Source organism: Typopeltis vanoorti, chromosome 2 (genome assembly GCF_054136105.1).
Source record: "Typopeltis vanoorti isolate ZY-2024b chromosome 2, IOZ_Tvanoo_1.0, whole genome shotgun sequence".
NCBI lineage: Eukaryota > Metazoa > Arthropoda > Arachnida > Uropygi > Thelyphonidae > Typopeltis > Typopeltis vanoorti.
In genome coordinates, this window is record NC_143550.1 from 143,394,368 (window position 1) to 143,415,645 (window position 21,278).

A 21,278-nucleotide genomic window follows, 5' to 3' on the forward strand; every position below is an offset into this window, starting at 1 on the left:
AACTTTTCCTATTTCATTGTGTCAGTTGTTTTCTCTAGAGCCTCAAAAAATTCCCCCACTTCTACCTTAGTAAAACCTTCTGTGGGACCATAGGTACAAATAAGTCTCATTGTCCAGTTCCCCATTCTCATATTTGCCCACATTACTTGAGACTGACTGCCATTCAAGAAGATTAGCCTCGTATTTTGTGTTGAATACTATGGCTACTCCTTGTTTTCCTTGATTGTCATTGCCTGAATATAACATTTTGTATTTATTGCCGAGAAACATCTCAGCAGTTTTGGTCTTTTTTGTATCAGTCACCCCGATTATGTCAATCTGGTACTTATCTAATTCCTCAGCTAGCTCCATTTCTTTGCTATTCAGGCTTCTTACGTTGATAGTACCGATCTTTAACTCTGGTGATGTTGACTGATACTGACCAGTAGCTGACTTTTCGCTGTTCGCCCTGGTTCCCTGGCGAAAACAACGGGGGCCTTGTTTAACCGGGCGATGCCCCAGCCAGCATGAAATTTTGTCATGTTGTACCATCATTTTGTATTTTGGTTTAACCAATAAGAATACAATTTGGTCAGCTAAATCACAAATTGCCAGCCCATCCTCGTTCGTTCAGTATCCAAGTAGATACTCAACACGGTGCACCACGGGAAGGTGAGGATTGGACATTAAGTCAGAAGCCCTGGTCAGTTCTCCACATTCCTTTAAAGGCTATGTGGAGGACTCCTCTCAGTTATACAGCTTTGACCCTGAAGCACCCCGGCAAGTCTTCATATTCATTTCAAAAGAAAATAACATTTAATTCACTAAATAGACATAATACATGCTATATGAAATTTTTACTGACATAAAATTAACCTTGCTAATACTGGGAAGTGAGTAGTTTCATCAATGATTGCCAAATCTCCTTTAACATATTAGATCATAATTTCATGCCATTAATTCTAACAAAGATCTAATTCTCATCTATATATGACATCATTAAAGGCTATTCTTTCTATATTTCACATACATTAACAAATATCTTCACACTATTATTCCAATTAAAGTATAGAGTTGGTAAGTTTCATCAGCATATTTGCTAAAGTTCTTTCAATGAGGGCTTAGTCCTGAGTTGAAGATTTTACTGATATCTAATTATTGTCCCATACACAATTTTACATAACAAATAAGAGTCTACATTACCAGTAGTTGGGGACGCACTAGGCCTTCATGTGTATCGCTACAACACCTTCAATTTTCAGATTGCTTTCCAGATTTACCTTGGCTTTTCTACACATCAGTTGCATTTTCGGACATGGCACATCGCTGACGGGGGAAGAAATTCTGGCTTCCCGCTAGCTCATCAATCGGCTGGGCATGGGTTTTCGATCTCCGGCATGATCTGGAACTTTACCATGTCAGATCGTTCCATAGCCTAGAACTGCTTATGGACACTGCCGCTTGCTGCGATGACCTCACGATGGACTTCTCAGCCGATGACCACTCTAGTACAGGGAACGAGAAAAAAAGCCACAAGCTGATGCTGCAGCGCCTTTTTAAAATGCATGCCTTATGTTTCTTGCCTACGTCATTCTGATTTCTCCCTATCCTCACGGTGCGTCACTCCTTTCAGCACCTAGCGCCAATCTCTCCCCTTGGATGCTCTTCGGAGGACATCCGCCTGCACGTTCTATTAGGTGCAAGTGTATGACTTCAGGCCATTGCTGTATAATCGGATTGCCCTTTGCCTTCAACATTGCAATAGCACTTACATAGATTACACATAGTTTAAACTTCATAAAACACTTAATTATTTTCAACATGATGCATTAGGTAAAACTTTCTTAAATATTAAAGTAACGAATAAATTACAATTGGTTATTTTTCTCTTGATATATTAATACTGGCTCCGGAAATGATATAAAGCGTGTTAAATCTGAATGAAGGTAAAGGTTTTGAATTTTCCTTTCATTCAGAGCATAACAATAGTATACTGTATATCAGGAATTTGATGTGTTTGTTTCCAGGATAAAGACCTAAGCCTAGGCAGACTGAAAGAGTTAAAAATAGTTTAAAAGACACAGACATTAGAAATAACTTGGGAGACTGAAATATAGAATCTGATATTAGAACTGATAAATAACAGAATAATTTGGAGGAAAACTGCTGATAAGTTAGTAATAATGTAAACTTAATTGTGTAGTTCTGTCATAGTATCCTGATTTCCATGAGGGCACACATCAGGAAGTTGATAAAAGTTTTGTTTTTCAGTAAAGCCTAGTGTCCATTCATACTAAAGGTTCAAAAATTCATTATTAAAATTCTAGATCCTACTGATCTCTCATTTCTATACTTAATAATAAACAAGGTGCATGTGTTAATTTTAATCAATTGATCAAAGAATCCTACATAATTTTTAAAAAAATAAAAAATAATTTATATAAAAGCTTCACAATGTCAGGTGAAAGTGGAAAATTAAAAATTGGCTGCAGTAATTATTGCAAGTGACATGAAAATGATTTTATTTCTACAACATGAATGTATACAAAGATATAATAATGGTGGAAGACAGGCATATAAATATGTGAGGATGACATGAAATGGCAGTTGCATTATTTTGCAGATCAAGAGTAGATCACAATTTATTATGACTAAATTACTGACAGTTCAGGGAAATTCTAGCTCTCTTTCAATACCAACAAATTTTAGTTGTTCAGTGGGGCCATATCTGTAAGAATAATAAAAAAAAAAGAATATATTTTAGCAAAGAAAAATACTTTAAAGTATCATTAAATCTTAGTAACCTGTTAAATGGTAAATTTTAATACAAGGTTCCATTTTTCAATTATTTTCCTGTTCACAACTTCACCATATGTTTGTTCTCCAATTATTTAACTTTTCCAATATACAGTGAGAATCATTTTATTTATTTAGATATCAGTTCTATGATATTTCATGTTAGTATATGGTAAGTTTGTTTATTGCACAAGAAATTTTATATATTTTGCTTGTTTGTTTGTTTCTGTTTTGTCACTAATATTTTACCATTACATAGGTAAACAAATAAAAGCTTGTGAAATAACTTCCAACTTGCTTTCTGTATACTAAAAAGCTGCTAACTTCACCAAGTTGCTTAAAGTACAGGTATCCCTTGCTTAACACGGTTTTGCTTAACGTGGGATTTGATTAACGCAGCGAAATTAATTGCGACAAGAGTTTTAATTAACGTACCTTTAAATTTACCACACAAAAATATTCAAGACTCGAGAGGAGTGTTTCCTGGCCGAGAGAAAGAAAGTCGTGAGTATGATGTTGTCATTCCTTCCCATTAAGCATTAAGAGTGGGTGTATTACAAGCTAATTGTTCTGCTGTATTTACAGATTACGTTCTTCGTAAATTTTTTCATCCAAGTAAGAATTTCATGCAAATTCTGTTAATGATCTGTTTGAGAATGTGAAAGTTTTATTTTTTCCACCAAATACGATATCATTGCTACAACCCATGGACATGGGCATCATTGCAACTTTTCAAAGCCTATTTTCTTAAAATGGCAGTAGAAACAACAACAATGGGAGAAAATGCGATTACACTCCAAGAATTTTGGAAAAATTTTAACATTAAGCATGCAATTGAGCATTCATGACTCGTGGGAGCAAGTGTCTTCTAGCTGCATGAGAACAGTTTGGAAAAAACCTTTTGCCAGAATGCGCTAATGACTTAGGTGGTTTTCAAAATCCTGTGAACAAAGTGATTGAAGAAATCTTTGCAATTGGTGGAGACCTTGGTTTTGATAGTGTTGATGCAGAAGATGTTAAAGAATTATTAGATTCAAATTCAAAAAGATTTTAGTGACAACAGTCTTCTTGAAATTGAACAACAACGTGCATATGAAGACAATGAACAAATAGAATGTGAAGATGAGGTTCCAATGTAGATAAGAACTGGATGGAATATTTCGCAGTTTAGAATCACTTAAGAAGCAACTAATGGATATGGATCCAGATGTTAATCGAAGAATGCTTGTTTGCCGAAGTCTGGAGAGTCATTTTGCTTGTTATCATAGAATTTATGCTGGTAAGAAAAAAATAAAACTCTTCAAACAGCTCTAGATAACTTTTTTTGATAAAAAAATTGCAATAACTAATGTAGGTACAAGCATTTATTAAACATTTACTTTGCATTCATTTTTTATCTTTCCTAAAAGAGTACCATATAAAATGAATTATTAATACAGTAATTGATCATGGATGAACTGTAATTTTTGCCATTGATTATTATATTTGATATACGCGATTTTGATATACGCAGTAACATCAAGGGATTAATTAATCGCGTTAATCAAGGGATACCTGTATTTGTTGTAATATAAAAGTGCCTGCTTTGAGAGTGCATATTGCCTTACATTATACTAAGGCACTTTCTAGATATCATTTGATCTTTAGTGAAGTCTCAGTTTAGTTTTGAATTTAGTTTTTTAAATATTTCTTCCAACATTGTGCTGAATAGTTTAGGTGAAAGTGGATCTCCCCGTCTTATTCCTCTCTGTATTTGGAATGGTTATTTGGAAAATACAGAAAAAAAAGTGTGTTTTTCTGTATTTTCAAGTTTTATTATTACTGCTGTTTTTTTGTATAGTTTTTTATTAACCTATTAGATTTCTTTTCTACCCTATGTCCAAAAAGAAACCGAACTTTTCGAAAATAGAAGAAACTAGTGGCTCCACCTGTTGTATCTTTTTGTCGAAAGCAGCAACCTTCATTAATGTTGTGTCAACTGTTTATGACATTTGTTTCATTAGAAGCTGAGTTATAGTGCCAAGAGTGACAGTGTGTTTTGAATAACACTCGGAAAATGAGTTTCGAACAGAGAGCTGCAATTGACTTTTGTGTTAAACTCGGTTACCGAAATGCATCAAATGTTTCAAAAATTACACGACAATGAATGCTTATCCCATACTCAAGTTTACAAGTGGTTTAAGAGATTTCAAAGTGGTCGTGGGATGCTTGATGATGACGAAAAGCCAGGCCATCCAAAAAGTGCATGATTTCCTCAAAGAAAACCCGAAATTGTCCGTGAGAGTGATTGAAGATGAATTGTGGATTCCAAAATCAACTGTGTACAACATTTTTACTGAGGGTTTGGGCCTTCGTAAATTGAATTCGTGATTTGTTCCCCACAAGTTGACCAACAACCAAAAAATGAATCGAATTGAACACTGCAAGGACCTCATTAAAACCACTCGTAAGGACCCCAACTTCCTTGAAATGATTGTTACTGGTGATGAAACATGGTGTTTTGAGTATGAGCCCAAAACAAAGCACCAGAGTGCTGAGTGGCATCCGAAAAAAAGTCGTTTAGAGAAGTCAAAAGTAAAGACAATGCTGACTTGTTTCTAAGATTCCAAGGAGATTATCCACAAAGAATTTGTTCTAGCTGAATTCTGAATTCAAACGGTCAATGGCGAGTTTTATCTCAAAGTTTTGAAGCAATCGATAGCGAGAATTCGTCACGTACAGCATGAATATTATGATGCAGGCAGCTGGTCACTTTTGCATAATAATGCACCATCTCATCGTTCGAGCATTGTGAGACAGTTTTTGAGCAAAAACCAAGTTTGTGTGTTGGATTGCTCGCCATATTCACCTGATTTAGCACCCTGTAACTTCTTTCTCTTCCCCCTTCACTTGTTGATGAAAGGAAAGAGATATGACATCAGTGAAAATTTTCAAGCACAGTAACCATGACCCTCAACAGTATCCCAAAAACTGATATAAAAAACTCATTTAACGAATTAATTGACTGTGCCAAACATTGTATCGAAGCTGAGGGAGAATATATTAATTGAAATAAATGATTTGAATAATTATAATTGACCTGTGTTTTATTTTCTATCAAAAGTTCGGTTTCTTTTTGGAAAGAGGGTGTATATTCTGTTTTTCCAATGCTTCTATCATTTCTTCTTGAAATATGGAGTCAAAAGCTTGTGTAATCTATAAGCATCATAATGAAGATCTATTTGTATTCATTAGTTTTTTCTATTAGTTGGTTTATAGTACGAATATGGTCTACTGTAGAAAATTTTTTTCTAAAACCAGCTTGCTCTACTGGTTGAGCTTCAGCCAACTTTATCATTAATCTATTTAGCAATATTTTTGAAAACAGTTTATATACTTGTGATAATAGGCTTACTGGTCTATAATTATTTATTTCTTCTTTATTTCATTTTTTGTGGATTAGGACCATAATTGCATTATTCCACTGTTCAGTGGTGTTTTCTTAATGGAGTTAGGGATACTTAAAATGTAACAGTTGATTAAATCAGAAACCTGTTAAATAATAGAGTAATGTGGGAGGAAGTTGCTGAGTTGAAGCTGGTCGCAAATAAATTTCAAACGTGTTTGACAGTCATAATATTTGTACACAACTTAAGGATGTACTCCAGTAAATGATGATGACAGTCTATCTAGAAAACATTGAAAAAATGATAAAGAATTATACTTTTTTTTTTCCACTGTAATTAAAAATAATAATAATAAATAAAAAAATACCTGTAGTCAAAGAAAAGTTCTTCACCAGACTGAATAGCCCTCTTGGCAAAAATACCAATACGATGATCCCCATTTACCATCATAACTTTTGCATAGCAATTAGGATTGATGGAATGGTTAGCAAATCTAATCTTATTCCCTTTTCTTGTAGCATCAACAACAAAATCTGCAAAATGAAATGATCATGATAATTAAAGTGGCTTAAGGCAGTGATAATGAAAAATTTTTAATTATGTGATATAAAATAATCTTGCTGTACTATGAAATAAGTAGGGCTATATTTTATTTAGGAGTAGTTTGTCAGAAAGAATTATCAAAAGATGATCACAGCAATGAGCTGGCTGCACTTGCAGCTTTTACACTTTTGCTCACAACATATAATATGCCCTCTGTGTTGATGAAATGCTCTACATTATAAAGCCAATTATCTGAGAAGGAATAAGAGATCAGCATTACAACCTAAAAATGATTCCCCCATTCACAGAACACGATTCTAAATAACTAATGAATCTAGTTTCAAAGGACTGCTCTATTCTAATAATCCACATATTACTCAGGGCCAGTTCTAATAGGTGTGCAGGGCGTGCGTGCATGCATGCAGGCGGGCAAATCTCTAGGGCGACTGATGGAATAAATTCGATATAACCTATCGTTAATTTAAAAATATTAGCGATGAAATAGGAACGTAACATTGTTAACACTATAGGGTACTAACTTCAAAATATCTTCTTTGGGTTTCATTCTCTATCTCTTTAAAAACATCACTCAACAAGGAATGTTCATTCAAGCGAACCATAGTTTTGGCCTAGTTTTTTTGCTACTAAAAATACATAATTGGGAAAAAAATGGAATTACAATTTTTTGTTTTTTTTCTAGTACCTGTTATAAAATATACCACCATCTTTCAGATAGACCTGACAGACAGATGGACGGACAGATCGGAGTTTTTTCGGAATCTGTATAGAAAGGCTTAAGTCAGTCTGGGTCATTACAACATTTATTTATTCGTTCAAAAAGAGAAAAAATAATTTGTGCTTATTATTACCATTATTATTAATGTTTTTTATTATATGTTTAGATATGTCGAATAGGAAAACTAAACGTCTGTCTGGTGCTTTTTATCACAAAAGAAGGAATGAAAGTGATAAGGAAAAGGAAAAATTACGAGGATCCATACTGAAATATGTAAAGTTAGACAAAGATAACTCAACAACATCACTCACTTCAGAACCTTTTCCAGACAGTAAGGGCAAAATCAAAGTGGAATGTGAAAAATCAAATGAAAAGTTTGAATTTCATTTAGAACTGTGCCAGGAGGAAGAGTCAACGCCAAAATCAAGCTGTGGGGATAATTTACAAAGTAGGCCTTCTAGTAATTGTGTTGTACCTGGTCATCTATGGTTAATAATCAGTTATTAGAACTCATAATTCATAAGGGACCTGTAACACCTCAAAATATAAACTTTATTAACGATAACAATGGAAGATCATTTTACCACGTCACAGTTTGTAAGCCTCTTACCTAATGGTGAAAAAGTTCAAAGAACTATTCTGAAAAATCCAATAGTGTATTTTGCTTTTGTTGTAAGCTGTTTGCTTTAAAGAAAAACAAATTAACAGATAGTCAAGGGTTTTCAGATTGGCAACATTTGGCCACTAATTTATTACGACATGAAACGAGTGTAGAACATATGCAAAATTGTAAAAGTGATATGAATTAAAAACACGCTTTGACAGCAATTGTACAACTGATAAAGAACAGCAACGGTATTTTGAATCTGAAAAAAGAGACGAAAAAAGAAAAGTTTTTTTTTTCGAACATGTACAGCAGTGAATAGAACATATGCACAAGAATGGTGATGTTCTGTACAAATTTTTTCCGTCAACGTGTATCACCATTCTTGCATATGTTCAATTCACTGCTGTACATGTTCGAAAAAAAAAACACTAGTGTAACCTTATCATCAAGGGTGGCCAATTATCTCTAGCACGCAGGTGTCTAACAGTCTAAACTGGCCCTGATATTACTGATACAGTAATATCACAATATTACTGTTTCTGCTATCAGTCAAGAAATATCAGGAAACTTCTTTGTAAGCAGCTTTGAGTGCTGTACTGGTTCCTGATAATACAGTACCCTGAACAGTTAACTCCTTCTAGCAACAACCTTTAAAAATGTTATTTTAACATAGCCAAAATGTCACAACTAACTTATAAATTACTTATTATTAAACTTTATCATATACAGGTAGTCCTTGACTTACAATGGCCAAAAATTATTATTAAAAATTCTCTACTTTAACTTTGATGCCAGCATATACATGCATATATCACATTGCTATTGTATATGCATCGGAGTATTTGACAATTTTAGGAAACAACAAGAAGATAAATATGGCGAGCATACATTTAACGCTAGTAAAGGCTTTTATCGATTCAAAAGCAGATTTAACTTAGGAATAACAGGAGAAGCTGCTAGTTCCGATTTTGAAACTGCCGAAATTTTCAAGAAAAATCTGAAAGAGATGATAAAAGATGAAGGCTATTTGCTAGAGCAGATTTTTAATGTAGATGAAACCGGCTGTTCTGGAAAAGAATGCCAGAATGAACTTATATTCACAGAGAAGCTACATCGCTGCCTGGTTTTAAGGCATTTAAAGATAGGATTACTTTAAAAAAGCATTTGACAAAGTTAAAAGAAACATATTATTTAACATATTAAAAGAAAGACAAATACCAAATAATATCCTAAAAGCTATCACAAGTATATATGAAAATAATCAAATACAAATAAGATTAAATCACGAGCTATCATATACGAGAGAGATAAACCAAGGGGTCGGACAGGGATGTCCCTTCTCAGCAACTCTTTTTAATATCTACTTAAATGAAATAATAATAAAATGGAATAAAAATTTACATCAAGGAATTAAACTTTCTCCTACAGTAAACTTAAACACTCGCCTCTTTGCCGATGACCAAATAATTATTATTACTATTACTATTATTACGGGCAACTCCAGGGAGTCATTAGACTCATCGAGGGAGGCCCCAAATCATATTCATCACAACTATCTGACATTCATACAGTATCTATCATACCTCGCCTTAAACTCATTCACTGTCACAGCATCCACTACAGACTCAGGGAGCGCATTCCACCCATTCACTACTCTAAAAGTAAAGAACCCAGCTCTAACACCTTTACTAACCACACTTTTGCCCAGTTTCCATGGATGTCCCCTAGTCCTCCCACAACCAGCCCTGTTCTCAAAAATATCTTCTGAATTAATTTTATAGAAACCCTTCAGTAATTTGAATGTCTCAATCATATCTCCCCTCCTCCGCCTATCAACCAATTTTTGCAACCCACAAATCCTCAACCTGTTCTCATACGGTTCATTCCACAGACCTGCTATCATCTTGGTCACTCGCCTCTGGATCCTCTCCACATCCTCCCCATCAAGAAGAAACCTAGGTGACCAAATCTGAGCACAGTAGTCTAGATGGGGTCTTATCAAGGCTCGATAGAGAGGAACAATAACCTGCTTGTCTCTGCTTGTCAACGTATTCTTCAGCAACCAAGTGATTTGATGAGCTGTTTTGGTCACTTTTGCAATGTGTCCCCTAAATTTCAATTCCTTATCCACCAACACTCCTAAATCTCGTGCCTCATCAATTTCCTGGAGCAGGGTTCCACCAATGCAGTAAACTGCCGCCAATCTTTTCACCCCAAAATGCATAACCTTACATTTTGCCACATTAAACTGACATCCATTCTCCTTAGCCCAGACCTCCAATCTATCCAAATCATCCTGCAAAATTTTGACGTCATCTGCATTCACTATTGCCCTACCCAACTTCGCATCATCCGCAAACAAATGAACTGTTCCTCTCAGATCATTTCCTATATCATTTATGAACAAATTAAACAGCAGTGGTCCAAAAACAGATCCTTGTGGCACACCACTAGTCACAGGCCGTCTTGTGGACTCTACTCCCGAGTAAACCACTCTCTGATATCTCTCCGTCAACCACCCTCCTATCCATCTCACCAACTCTATGTCCATTCCCATATGCTGCAATTTACTGATTAGAATTCCATGTGGAATCCTGTCAAAGGCCTTGGCAAGGTCCAGTAGAATCACCGTAAACCCATTACCCTTATCCAATTCAGCCGTCACTGTGTTATAATACGTGAGCAAGTTACTGAGGCATGACCTACCCTTCACAAAACCATGCTGTCCCTGATACAGTATCCCATTTTCTTCAATCCAATCTTGTATTTTCCTTTTGACTATTTTCTCTAAGACCTTGACAATGATTCCTGATATGCTAATCGGTCGAAAATTTACAACAGCAGTCTTGGAACCACCTTTATGCAGTGGAACTATTTTCCCCTCTTTCCACCCGCTCGGGACTAACCCAGACCCGAGACTCAAATTAAACAAAATGGTCAAGGGTACTGACAATTCTTTAGCTGCTTCTCGTACAACACGAGCTGGTATACCATCCAATCCCACAGATGTATTGACATTGAGGTTATGCAATAGACTACTCACCTCCACTTCATTAACCACAATTCCCGTATAATCTACTGGTTTATTCGTTTCTGCAATGTCACCACCTGGATGATATACTTTTGCAAAGTGCTCACTCAGTAACTCAACTATCTCAACTGATTCAGTTACCTCCCTACCATCGGCATTCTTTAAAATCAATCTGCCATGTACATTTTTCCTTTTACTTGCTACATATCTAAAAAACTGTTTAGGATTCTCTTTAGCCTGCATGGCCAATGTTCTTTCGTAATCCTTTTTGCTTTTCTTACCACACTCGTCACCCTTCTGGCCTGCGCTTTATACCGTTCGTGTGCCTGCCGGTCACCCTTCTCCTTAAATTCCCTCCATAGTTGTTTCTTTTTTTGCAACTCAAGCTTAATGGTGTTATTCATCCATTTAACCCCTACTTGATTTATTATTCGGACTCTAGGTATACAGTCAGCCATTGCTTCATGCAAGCACTTCTTAACTACCTCCCATGCACTATCAACTTCTAGTCCTTGCAGTTGTACATGCCATGGCACTGAACCAATCAAACTCCTAAGCTTGTCATACTTTCCAGCCCGATAATTCCACATGTACCCTGTCTTAATTGAAAATTCTACACCTTTAGCCACCTCCCAAGTTAAGACCCTATGATCACTCTCACCAATTGGTGGCAATGTGGTCATATTTGTTACAGCCAAATCCTCAGATGTAATTACTAGGTCAAGCACTCTCTGACCCCTAGTATTTTCCATTACATGCTGTCGCAGATAGTTATCCCTTAATAACCGCATAAAATCCAGTTCCTTCCTCCCGTGTGTCCTCTCCTCACTCCAATCAATGCGACCATAGTTGAAATCTCCCATAATAATCACCCTCCTTCCACCCATTTCTTCTATTTGCTTGTGCATACTGTCACCACCATCTTTTCCATCACCTGGTCTATAGCAGCACCCAATTGTATATTTAGTTCTGCTAGCCACAATCTCACACCAAATGGCCTCAAATGTGCTCTTTTCTCTATCCTGCAATTCAATTTCTATTCTCCTTGGCTGGAGCTCATCAGCTATCATCAACAATACTCCTCCCCCCATTTTATTCTCTCTGTCATTCCTGAACACACTATACCCATCACATTCAATCCCACTAGTTATATCATCTACAGTCAGCCATGTTTCACTAATACCTATAACCTGTGGTCTGGAAGTGCCAACCATGGCCAAAAACTCTTCCTACTAATAATTACAAATTCTGAAGATAACTTACAAAAAGCTATTTTAGATATAAATGAGATAGCCAAAGATTATGGTATAATAATATCAACAGAAAAATCAAAAACTATGGCCTTTAAAGGACAAGATCCAGCAAGAACTAAAATAGTAATAGATAACAAGATCTTAGAACAGGTGAATTCATTTAACTACCTAGGATGTATGATCACATATAAAAATGAAAAAGATATAAATGTAAAAATTGCAAAATATTTAAACATAACAGGTGTAATTAACTCTATATTTAAACCAAACCTAGTTCAAAAACAAACCAGACTAAAAGTATACAATACATTAGCCCTACCAGTCTTAATGTATGGAAGCGAAATCTGGACAATAAAACAAAAAAGGCAAAGATTAATAACAGCAGAAATGAAGTTATGAGAAAAACTGCAAAGTATACCCTATTTGATCACAAGAGAGATGAAGAAATTATGAAAGAATTAAACCAAGAACCAGTAATAGAAAAAATTAAATAATATAAATATAAATGGATGGAACACGTTCAAAGAATGAAAACAGAAAGATTACCAAAACAAGCCTCAAAGTACAAGCCATTAGGAAAAAGAAAACCAGGAATGTCCTCTTAAACGATTCAAAGATAACTTCTATGGCCTGAACAGGCCATGCTAGGCCTAAATCCTTGATATGCATGATGATGATGATGACAATGAACTAATATTTAAAGGAATTTCAAATTAAAGTAAGTGCACCATTTTTGATATGTGTTTATGTATTATTTTCTTAAATATTTCTTTCTTAATTTTGTATTTATGTATTTGTATGTGCTAATAAATAATTTATAAATGTTTATGTAAGTTTATATATTTTAATCATTTTAAGTTAAATAGAAACCTAATTTATGAAATATAACAGAAAATCAAACAAATCAATAATTAAAAAAAGTCCTCGACTTACGATGGAGACGTTGGAACGGAACCCCGTCGTAAGTCGAGGACTACTTGTATTGTTAAACGGTATCATATATCATTAAAATTCATAAAATCTGGTTTCTATATCTTGAATAATCTAAATCAATTTGAAATGACAAATATTTTAGAAAAGCTAAATTTGTAGAATATGTATGCAGGAAAGGGAGGATACCATTGTTAAGGTTGAACAAGAAACTGCACATATATTTGTCATACACCTTTCCTCTCCTGTCTGCTTCATCCTGTGAGATTATCTATAACAAAAACACTGAATTATCTTTATGTTGTAATTTTAGCAGAAGAATAAATAAAATGAATTCTAGGTTGGAGCAAGTATTTTAATTTTTTATTACAAAACAAAAAGCAACTGCTACCTATTGTTGCATACATTCTAGTCCTTATTAGTTTTTGACTCAATGGAATGCATGCAAATTCAGTCAATGAAGAAAGTTAATGTTAATTTTTTTAAAAATTATTATACATTAAGCATACCTTCAAAATCTATATTAAACAAAAATCAATTACATGAATGTGCATTCTAATATTAAGCATGGGTAAAAACAGGCCTAAACTTCGAAGAACAATTTAATGCTGAAGACAAGTTTCACATGTTGAATACAAATACAACGTCTTCTTCATTACCACTTAAGTAGGGTTGCTGCTGATCAACCTCATCACTCAGTTCTGTCCAAAGCTGTTTTCTCCTACATCCAAGATCTTTGATGTTCCCTCTCAAGCTGTCCAGCCATAATTGTTTAGATGCCTTCTCTTTTGCCAGGTGGCTTTATCTCCAGCGCTCTCCTTCCCACATAGCTTTTGTCTCACCACATAACATGACCAAACCACCTCAGTCTCGATTCCCTGATCTTCCCAGATACTTGGAGTTACCTTCATTGTTCTCCTGATCAGCAAATTTTTGATATTATCCGATCTTGTTACACCACTTGCAAGTCTCAGCATTCTCATTTTGGCTACGTCCATTCCCCTTTTCCCATTTCTTGGTCATCTGTCAGGTCTCACTGCTATACATCAGTGCTAGACACTTTTGTATCACACAAGATACCTGAAACCTTTTTTCCAGTTTATCCACCCTGATTGGATCCTTCTATTGAGTATCCTTCAAAATATTGGATACCTGAGTCCAGGTATCCATCATTTTGGACACATGAACCTGGATATGTGAACCTAGGCACTTGTGGCATGCTTGTGTCCTGCAATATTATACTTCCTGTTGCTTCACGGCAATATATGTAATCTGTCTTATTTCTATTGATCCTCAAACCACTGTCTTCCAAAACTTCCTTCCATTGTACAAGTTCCATTTCTTCCATTGCTCAGACGTTGTACAAATCACTACATCACCAGACATCATCGTCCAGGGTGATTCATCTTACTTTCTCTGTCTTATTTGTTATGCTCTTGGATGTGTTGACAGAGAAAGTATGATGAATCACCCTGGACGATGATGTCTTCTGATAATGATGATGTAGTGATTTGTACAAAGTCTGAGCAATGGAAGAAATGGAACTTGTACAATGGAAGACAGTGGTTTAAGGATCAATAGAAATATGACAGAGTACATGTGTTGTTGTGAGGAAACAGGAAGTATAATGTTGCAAAAGGCCCTTGATGAACCCTGTCTTTTACTGGGAATGTCTCAGTGGTTCCTGCTTTGCATCTCATCCTTGGTTTACTACCATCATACATGTCTTGTACAAGATGTACATACTTCTCTGGAATTGTTTTCTTCTTCACACTTTCTTGGAACTCTATCAAAGGCTGCCTTTTCCAAATCAATGAAGACCAAAAAACATTCTATATTACTCTCATGGTACCTTTTTCTCAGCTGTCTTAGGGCAAAGATGGCATCAATTGTTCCTCAACTGAGCATAAACCCAAATTGTTCTTCACTAATTGACACCAGGTTTCACAATCTCTTCTCAATTATTAATAACCCTTTTCCTTACCTTTACAGTTTGACCGATAAGTTTAATTCTTCTGTAGTTGCTACAGGACTGGATATCACCTTTCTTCTTATATATTGGAACCAATATTCTCTCTGCATTCCTCTGGCATTTCTCAGTCTTATTTGTTTCAATGATTCTCTTAAAGTCATCTGTTACTAGAGTCATGCCTAATTCACCTAGACATTTAAATGCTTTTATGAGAATGTTAGGAATTAGCTGCATGACCAGATTTCCTCCATCCTTTTGTATATCGTTATTTATTTCATTCATTAATTTCCAAAAATACCCTTTCTATCTATTTAACACATTCATTTCTTCATGGTACCATCCTCTCCCTTAATCATCCTGGCTTGATATATATCTGTACTTTTCCATTCCTTTTGTCATATCCTGAGGGCCCTTTTGACAACACCTTCATTATCCAGACTTTCATAGAGGTTAGCATAAGATTCAGCTTTAGATCTGCTACTGTTCTCTTTGATAGAGTTGAACTCTTATAGTATCCATCTATAAAAAAAAAAAAGAAGAAAAATAAAGCTGAATATAAGAATTACAGAGGAATTTCCTTAATGAATATTCCTGATATAAGATTTATGCAAATATATTTAGGAAAAAGCTAAGAAATATTGTGGAAGGGAAGCTTGAAAATAAGCAAGGTGGGTTTAGGACAAATAGAGGTTGTCAAAATTAGATTTTCTCATTACAACAAATAGTTGAGAAATCATGAGAATATAACAAGGATCTATATTTAAGTTTTGTCGATTTGGAAAAGGCTTTTCAAATTAGTAAAGCTAGTATGATAGGAAGTAAAGCTGAATAAATTTATATGGAATAAGAAATTAGCTGTATACAAGACAGCGTTCAAACCAATTTTAACTTATGGATCCAAGAGCTGGGGTAGAAAACAGGACTACACATGGGGTGCTTAAGGGTCAAAACTGTATAACTGGGAGGCGACCTCCATGTAGCCTTTTAAGGAATGCAAACTGACTGGGACTTCTGATCTAATGTTCAATCCTCACCTTCTCATGGTGCACCCTGTTAGATATCTGGATACTGAATGAAAGAGGATGGGATGGCAATTTGGAATTCAGTTGATCAATTTGTATTTTTATTGGCTTAAATCATGATGTATAATGATGGTACAACATACAGTTGATGTTATACTCTGAAATCAAATCTGCAGATTCCCTGACTAAATTGTATAATTGTATAATTAATAAATTTGGTATGAAAATCAGCAATAAAAAGACAAAGATAATGAATGGGGAACCTATAGAACAAGTAAAATATTTCTGCTAATTAGGCACAATTTTTAGTGAAAATGGAAAATTAAATATGGAAACAGACAAAAGAATTAGCAAAGCTGGTGTGGTAGGAAGTCGAATAAATAAATTTATATGGAATAAGAGAGAAATAAGTCAAAATGCTAAACTATATATCTGTAAGACAGTGTTGAAATCAGTTTTAACTCATGGATCTGAGATCTGGGTTAGAAATAAAACACTTGATCAAACACTGATGACTACACGAGCGTTCTGAGAAAGATTAGGGGGGGGGTGAACAGAAGGCATAATTACAGTATCGTGTTAAAAATTATGATTTTAATAAAAAACTTGACATTATTAGCATTTGGGTAATCTCAAGAGGAAATAGACCAAGAAGAGAACAAGATCCAAGCAGATTGATACAGTAAGAAATGCCTCAGAAGACAGAAATATAAGATCTGGTAACATTGGAGTCTTGATAGATACAGGATTAATTTGTAAGAAATTTGCTGAATAGGATAATATAATACGGTAATAGTTAATAATGATGTAACTTTCTCATATCCCATTCCCTCAGCCATATGGCTAGTGGGGGGGAGGTAGCTATATGCTATCACACTAGGGAGATGATTATGAGCAAGGTGGTTCCCTGTTGCCTTTCTTGTCATAGTATATTTTATGACTGTAGCCGCGTGTGTTCATGGGACCAGTTTGCCCATTTTGAGAGATGAAAAACCTGAGTTACCGGGAGGAAAAAACTCCACCTCCATATGAGACTGGTTAACTCACCTTTATTCAAAAAAGACCAGATAAAGGTTCCTCAGTCACACTGACAGGAATCAAACCCAGGTCTTTCTGATCAAAGGGCTTCATCTATACTGACTGAGCTATGGAGGCTCCGTTTTCATGTAGTACTATCATAACATCCTGTATGTCCCCCTGAGGGGACATGTCAGGAATTTGATGAAGATGATAATCGAAATGAGCTGCTTAAAAACAAGCAGCAGATACACCAATCTGCAGGTGGCCAAGTACTAGACCCTCATCATAAAAACTACAGATAGATCTCCTTTCTTTCTTTTTTTTTTTTTTTTTTTAAAAGAATCACACCCACCAAAGAATATAAATTTAAGTAAATTTCTGATGGCAAGGTTTATATACTGAACAATATATACAGGCCCATCTGGTCGCATATGCGAAGTGTGCAATAAACAGGTGTAAAGAAAAGACACCTAAAAGATGTCAAAAAACATGAGATAAGAGTTTAAACGAACAACGAATGATACATATAATTATGAATGTACGTCTTCTTCCTTTCGGGGCCCCTTCAGATCTTCCAGGAAATTAACAAATAAATTCTGAAGTATCCTGGACCCGATTATATCACTATAATTTTTGATTAAAATTTACAAAAATATACCTAAAATAGTTCTTCTTTATTTTTTGATGTATCATAAATCAACTTATGATTAATTGTTGAGTTCCGTGTAAAAAAAATTTGTATAAGCAGGACTAATCCGTAGGTAACATTATACTGTAGAGTGGTTTTCATTTGTTTTCATTTCCTGTTCGTTTTATTCACACTTTATGAAAAACAAAACTTTTTTGGAAAGGTGCCGAACATTAATTGCACACACAAGAAACATTCTAGATGCCGGCCCTGAATATATATATATTTTTTTTTTTTTAAAATAGATTTAATGACTTAAAAACCGAGATTACTTATAAAGATTTAATAAGATTAATACAACTAGTTTCGGCTTATAATAGCCTTCATCAGGTATTCTTAAAGGAAGAGAATAGTAATAAACATTGAAGTATCTAAAATCTTGAAAATACAGGTAAAATATCGCCACACATAATTGATACATAAAAAACGTATTTTTTCAAGTTGTTCTAACAGACGTGCCATTGTTTATTGCAAGTATGCGTGCAGACTCACGTGAACGCCAATATTGAATAACTGCAGCATGGCTATCTGGGATGTTATAACTCAAATTGTTGTTTAAGTGGACAGGATTCAGAAGGATTTCCCTTGATTCTATAATTTTTCTCTCAAACTCATCATCAGAGCGAAAAATATTTTCTGATCTATCCCAGCAAACGGAGTGGCTTTGTTGATCATCATTAGGATTATTTGAAAAAAGAACATGACTAGATAATGCAGTTGCATGTGATCTTTTGTAAGAGATGTCTCTTTTATGCTCTTCTATACGTTGCTCAACAGATTTGTTAGTTTGTCCGAAATAAGGGATATTACAATTGCACCATAATTTATATACACCTGGATATTTTAGGTTGTGATGAGGAGGCTTTGGATGACTGATTAGAGAACGAATTTTTGGAAGGGTGGTGAAGAACGTCTTGATGTTATATTTTTTAAGGACTTTTGCTAATTTGTTAGAGACTGTGCTAATATATGGGATGGAGATGCTGCCTTTAAAATTACTAGTTCCTGTGGTGCACTGTCTAGGAGGATCCAGAAGAAATTTCTTAATCGTTTTTTCAGAGTAACCATTTTGTTTAAAGATAAGCGAGAGTTGATTTATTTCTTTTTGTAGTTCATCTTGTTCATTCAAGAGAGAGCGTGCTCTGTGTCCTAAGGTAGATATAGTTCCAAGTTTTTGTGGTGGAAAATGATGAGAAAGATTATGCAGATATCTATTGGTATGAGTAGGTTTTCTGTATATAGAGATTTTTAATCTTTCAGAGCAACGTGTAAGCATGACATCCAGGAAAGGCAAGGAGTTATTATTTTCTAGATCAGCAGTAAATTTTATATTAGGATGTTGGATGTTAAGAAAAGTTATGAGAGATGTGTGCCCGTGATTCCCAACAATGAAAATATCATCAACATATCTTTTCCAAACTTTCGGTTTAAATGAGAAGGAAGATATGGCTTTCGTTTCAAAATCTTCAAGGAAGATGTTAGCTAGAACTGGGGACAAAGGATTGTCCATTGCCAGGCCTTGTTTTTGTTGGTAAACGGAGTCCTGATATTTGAAGTAACCAGAATGAATGCAATGTTTTAATAAAGCAAACATTTTTTTGGATAATTTGTCCTTTAGTAATGTGAGTACCTCATCTGTAGGAACGTTAGTAAACAAAGATATAATGTCAAAACTTGCTAGAATGTCATTTTCATTGATGGGAATATCTTTTATATGTGAAACAAAATCTGTGGTGTTTTTGATGAAAGATGAAGATTTATTGGAGAAACACTTGAGGTACTTTGCTAGATATTTTGAAAGTTTATATGTAGGTGAATCAATTCCTTCCACAATTGGGCGAAGAGGGATGTTTTCTTTATGAATTTTGGGAACTCCATAGATGCGTGGGATAAGAGGATGTAGAGAGCGTAAAGAGAGGCGAACATTATGAGGAAGTTCACTTGCAGTCTTTAACAAGTTGTTTGTACGGTTTTGTAATTCTCTTGTAGGATCTTCCTGAAGAATTGAATATGTCGAACTATCTCCAAGTAATTGAAGCATTTTGTTGTGGTAATCTTCGGAGTTGAGGATAACCATGGAATTGCCTTTATCAGCAGGTAAAATAATAATGTTACTGTTCTGTTTTAGATTTTTTAGGACTTGTCTTTCAGCCAGAGAAATATTATCTGTTGGAGGTTTAGCATTATTTATAATGAAAATCGATTCAATACGAAGAAGTTTTGCCAAATGATTAGGAATGGGTGAACTTGCCTTTTCTATTTTTGTAAGGAGAGATTCTTTAGGGATAAATTTTGGTGAGGGAATGAAAGTGAGACCTTTACTAAGAATACCGGTTTCTGCATCCGTTAAAATATGAGAAGATTTGTTCACTACAACTTTTTCAGGATTAATACGGGCTTCACTATGACTAGATCTGTTTTGTATCCTTTGTAGATTATTAAATTTCCGGATAAGAGTATACTTATTATTGTTTTGTATTCGAGTGGCTTGTGCTTCGCTGTTAATGATAAAATCATGTAAGTTATCATTATCCATCATTTCTTCAAGTTTTTGACTAAAGATCTTTTAGTGGTGAACAAAAAAAAAAGCTAAACAACGTTTTGTGTCTGAAATTCTTTTGCTGAGGAGATCCATCTTAGCTTTACGATAAATTCTTTTAGCGCGTTCCGTTGTTATTTTATTTTATTTATTTATTTATTTTTCCTAAAGAATCTCTCCTTACAAAAATAGAAAAGGCAAGTTATAATATATTATAAGCCGAAACTAGTTGTATTAATCTTATTAAATCTTTATAAGTAATCTTGGTTTTTAAGTCATTATATCTATTTTTAAAAATGTATCACAACAACAGAGTTGAAGCATATAATTTTACACACACACACACACACACACACACACACATATATATATATATATTGTTCATAATGGTATCATTAAAAGATATTACAACCTTAAATATATATTAAATATTAATTAAAATAATTAAATTAATACTGCTGACCCTTCAGCAATGAAAAACTGCAATCATCAGGGAACAAAGTGTAGACTGTCATGTACACATTCACTAGAGTGGGTAACTGAGATAGAAGAAATGGAAAAGACAAGCTTAAATTCCTAAATCTTGGCAGTCAGATGGATGCTCAAAGGATGAGCAGTTCCCAAATTTGAGGCAGTATTACCAAACCAAATTTCTTGAGGTTTAGATAGTTTCTTAAAGATGAGATAGATTCAATGAATAGTCTGTTGTATTTATATTTTCTTGGGTAAAATAAGGTGGCAGCCTTTTTTTTTCTTTTTTTTTTTTTATCCCAATA

At 34.6% G+C, this 21,278-nt stretch overlaps 1 protein-coding gene across 4 annotated transcripts in view; it reads right to left on the reverse strand.

Moving 5' to 3' along the window:
- Positions 1-2,484: 2,484 nt before the first annotated feature.
- The window catches only part of E(z) (histone-lysine N-methyltransferase E(z)), a 516,600-nt gene continuing 497,806 nt past the window's right edge, over positions 2,485-21,278 (reverse strand). For all 4 annotated transcript variants that reach the window (XM_090413305.1, XM_090413314.1, XM_090413324.1 and 1 more), the window contains 3 exons: positions 13,451-13,532; positions 6,529-6,694; positions 2,485-2,707 (listed from right to left, as the gene is read on the reverse strand). In XM_090413305.1, coding sequence (XP_090269431.1) covers positions 2,647-2,707; positions 6,529-6,694; positions 13,451-13,532 — 309 coding nt within the window. In that variant the 3' untranslated portion in view covers positions 2,485-2,646. The remainder of the gene's footprint in view (positions 2,708-6,528; positions 6,695-13,450; positions 13,533-21,278) is intronic.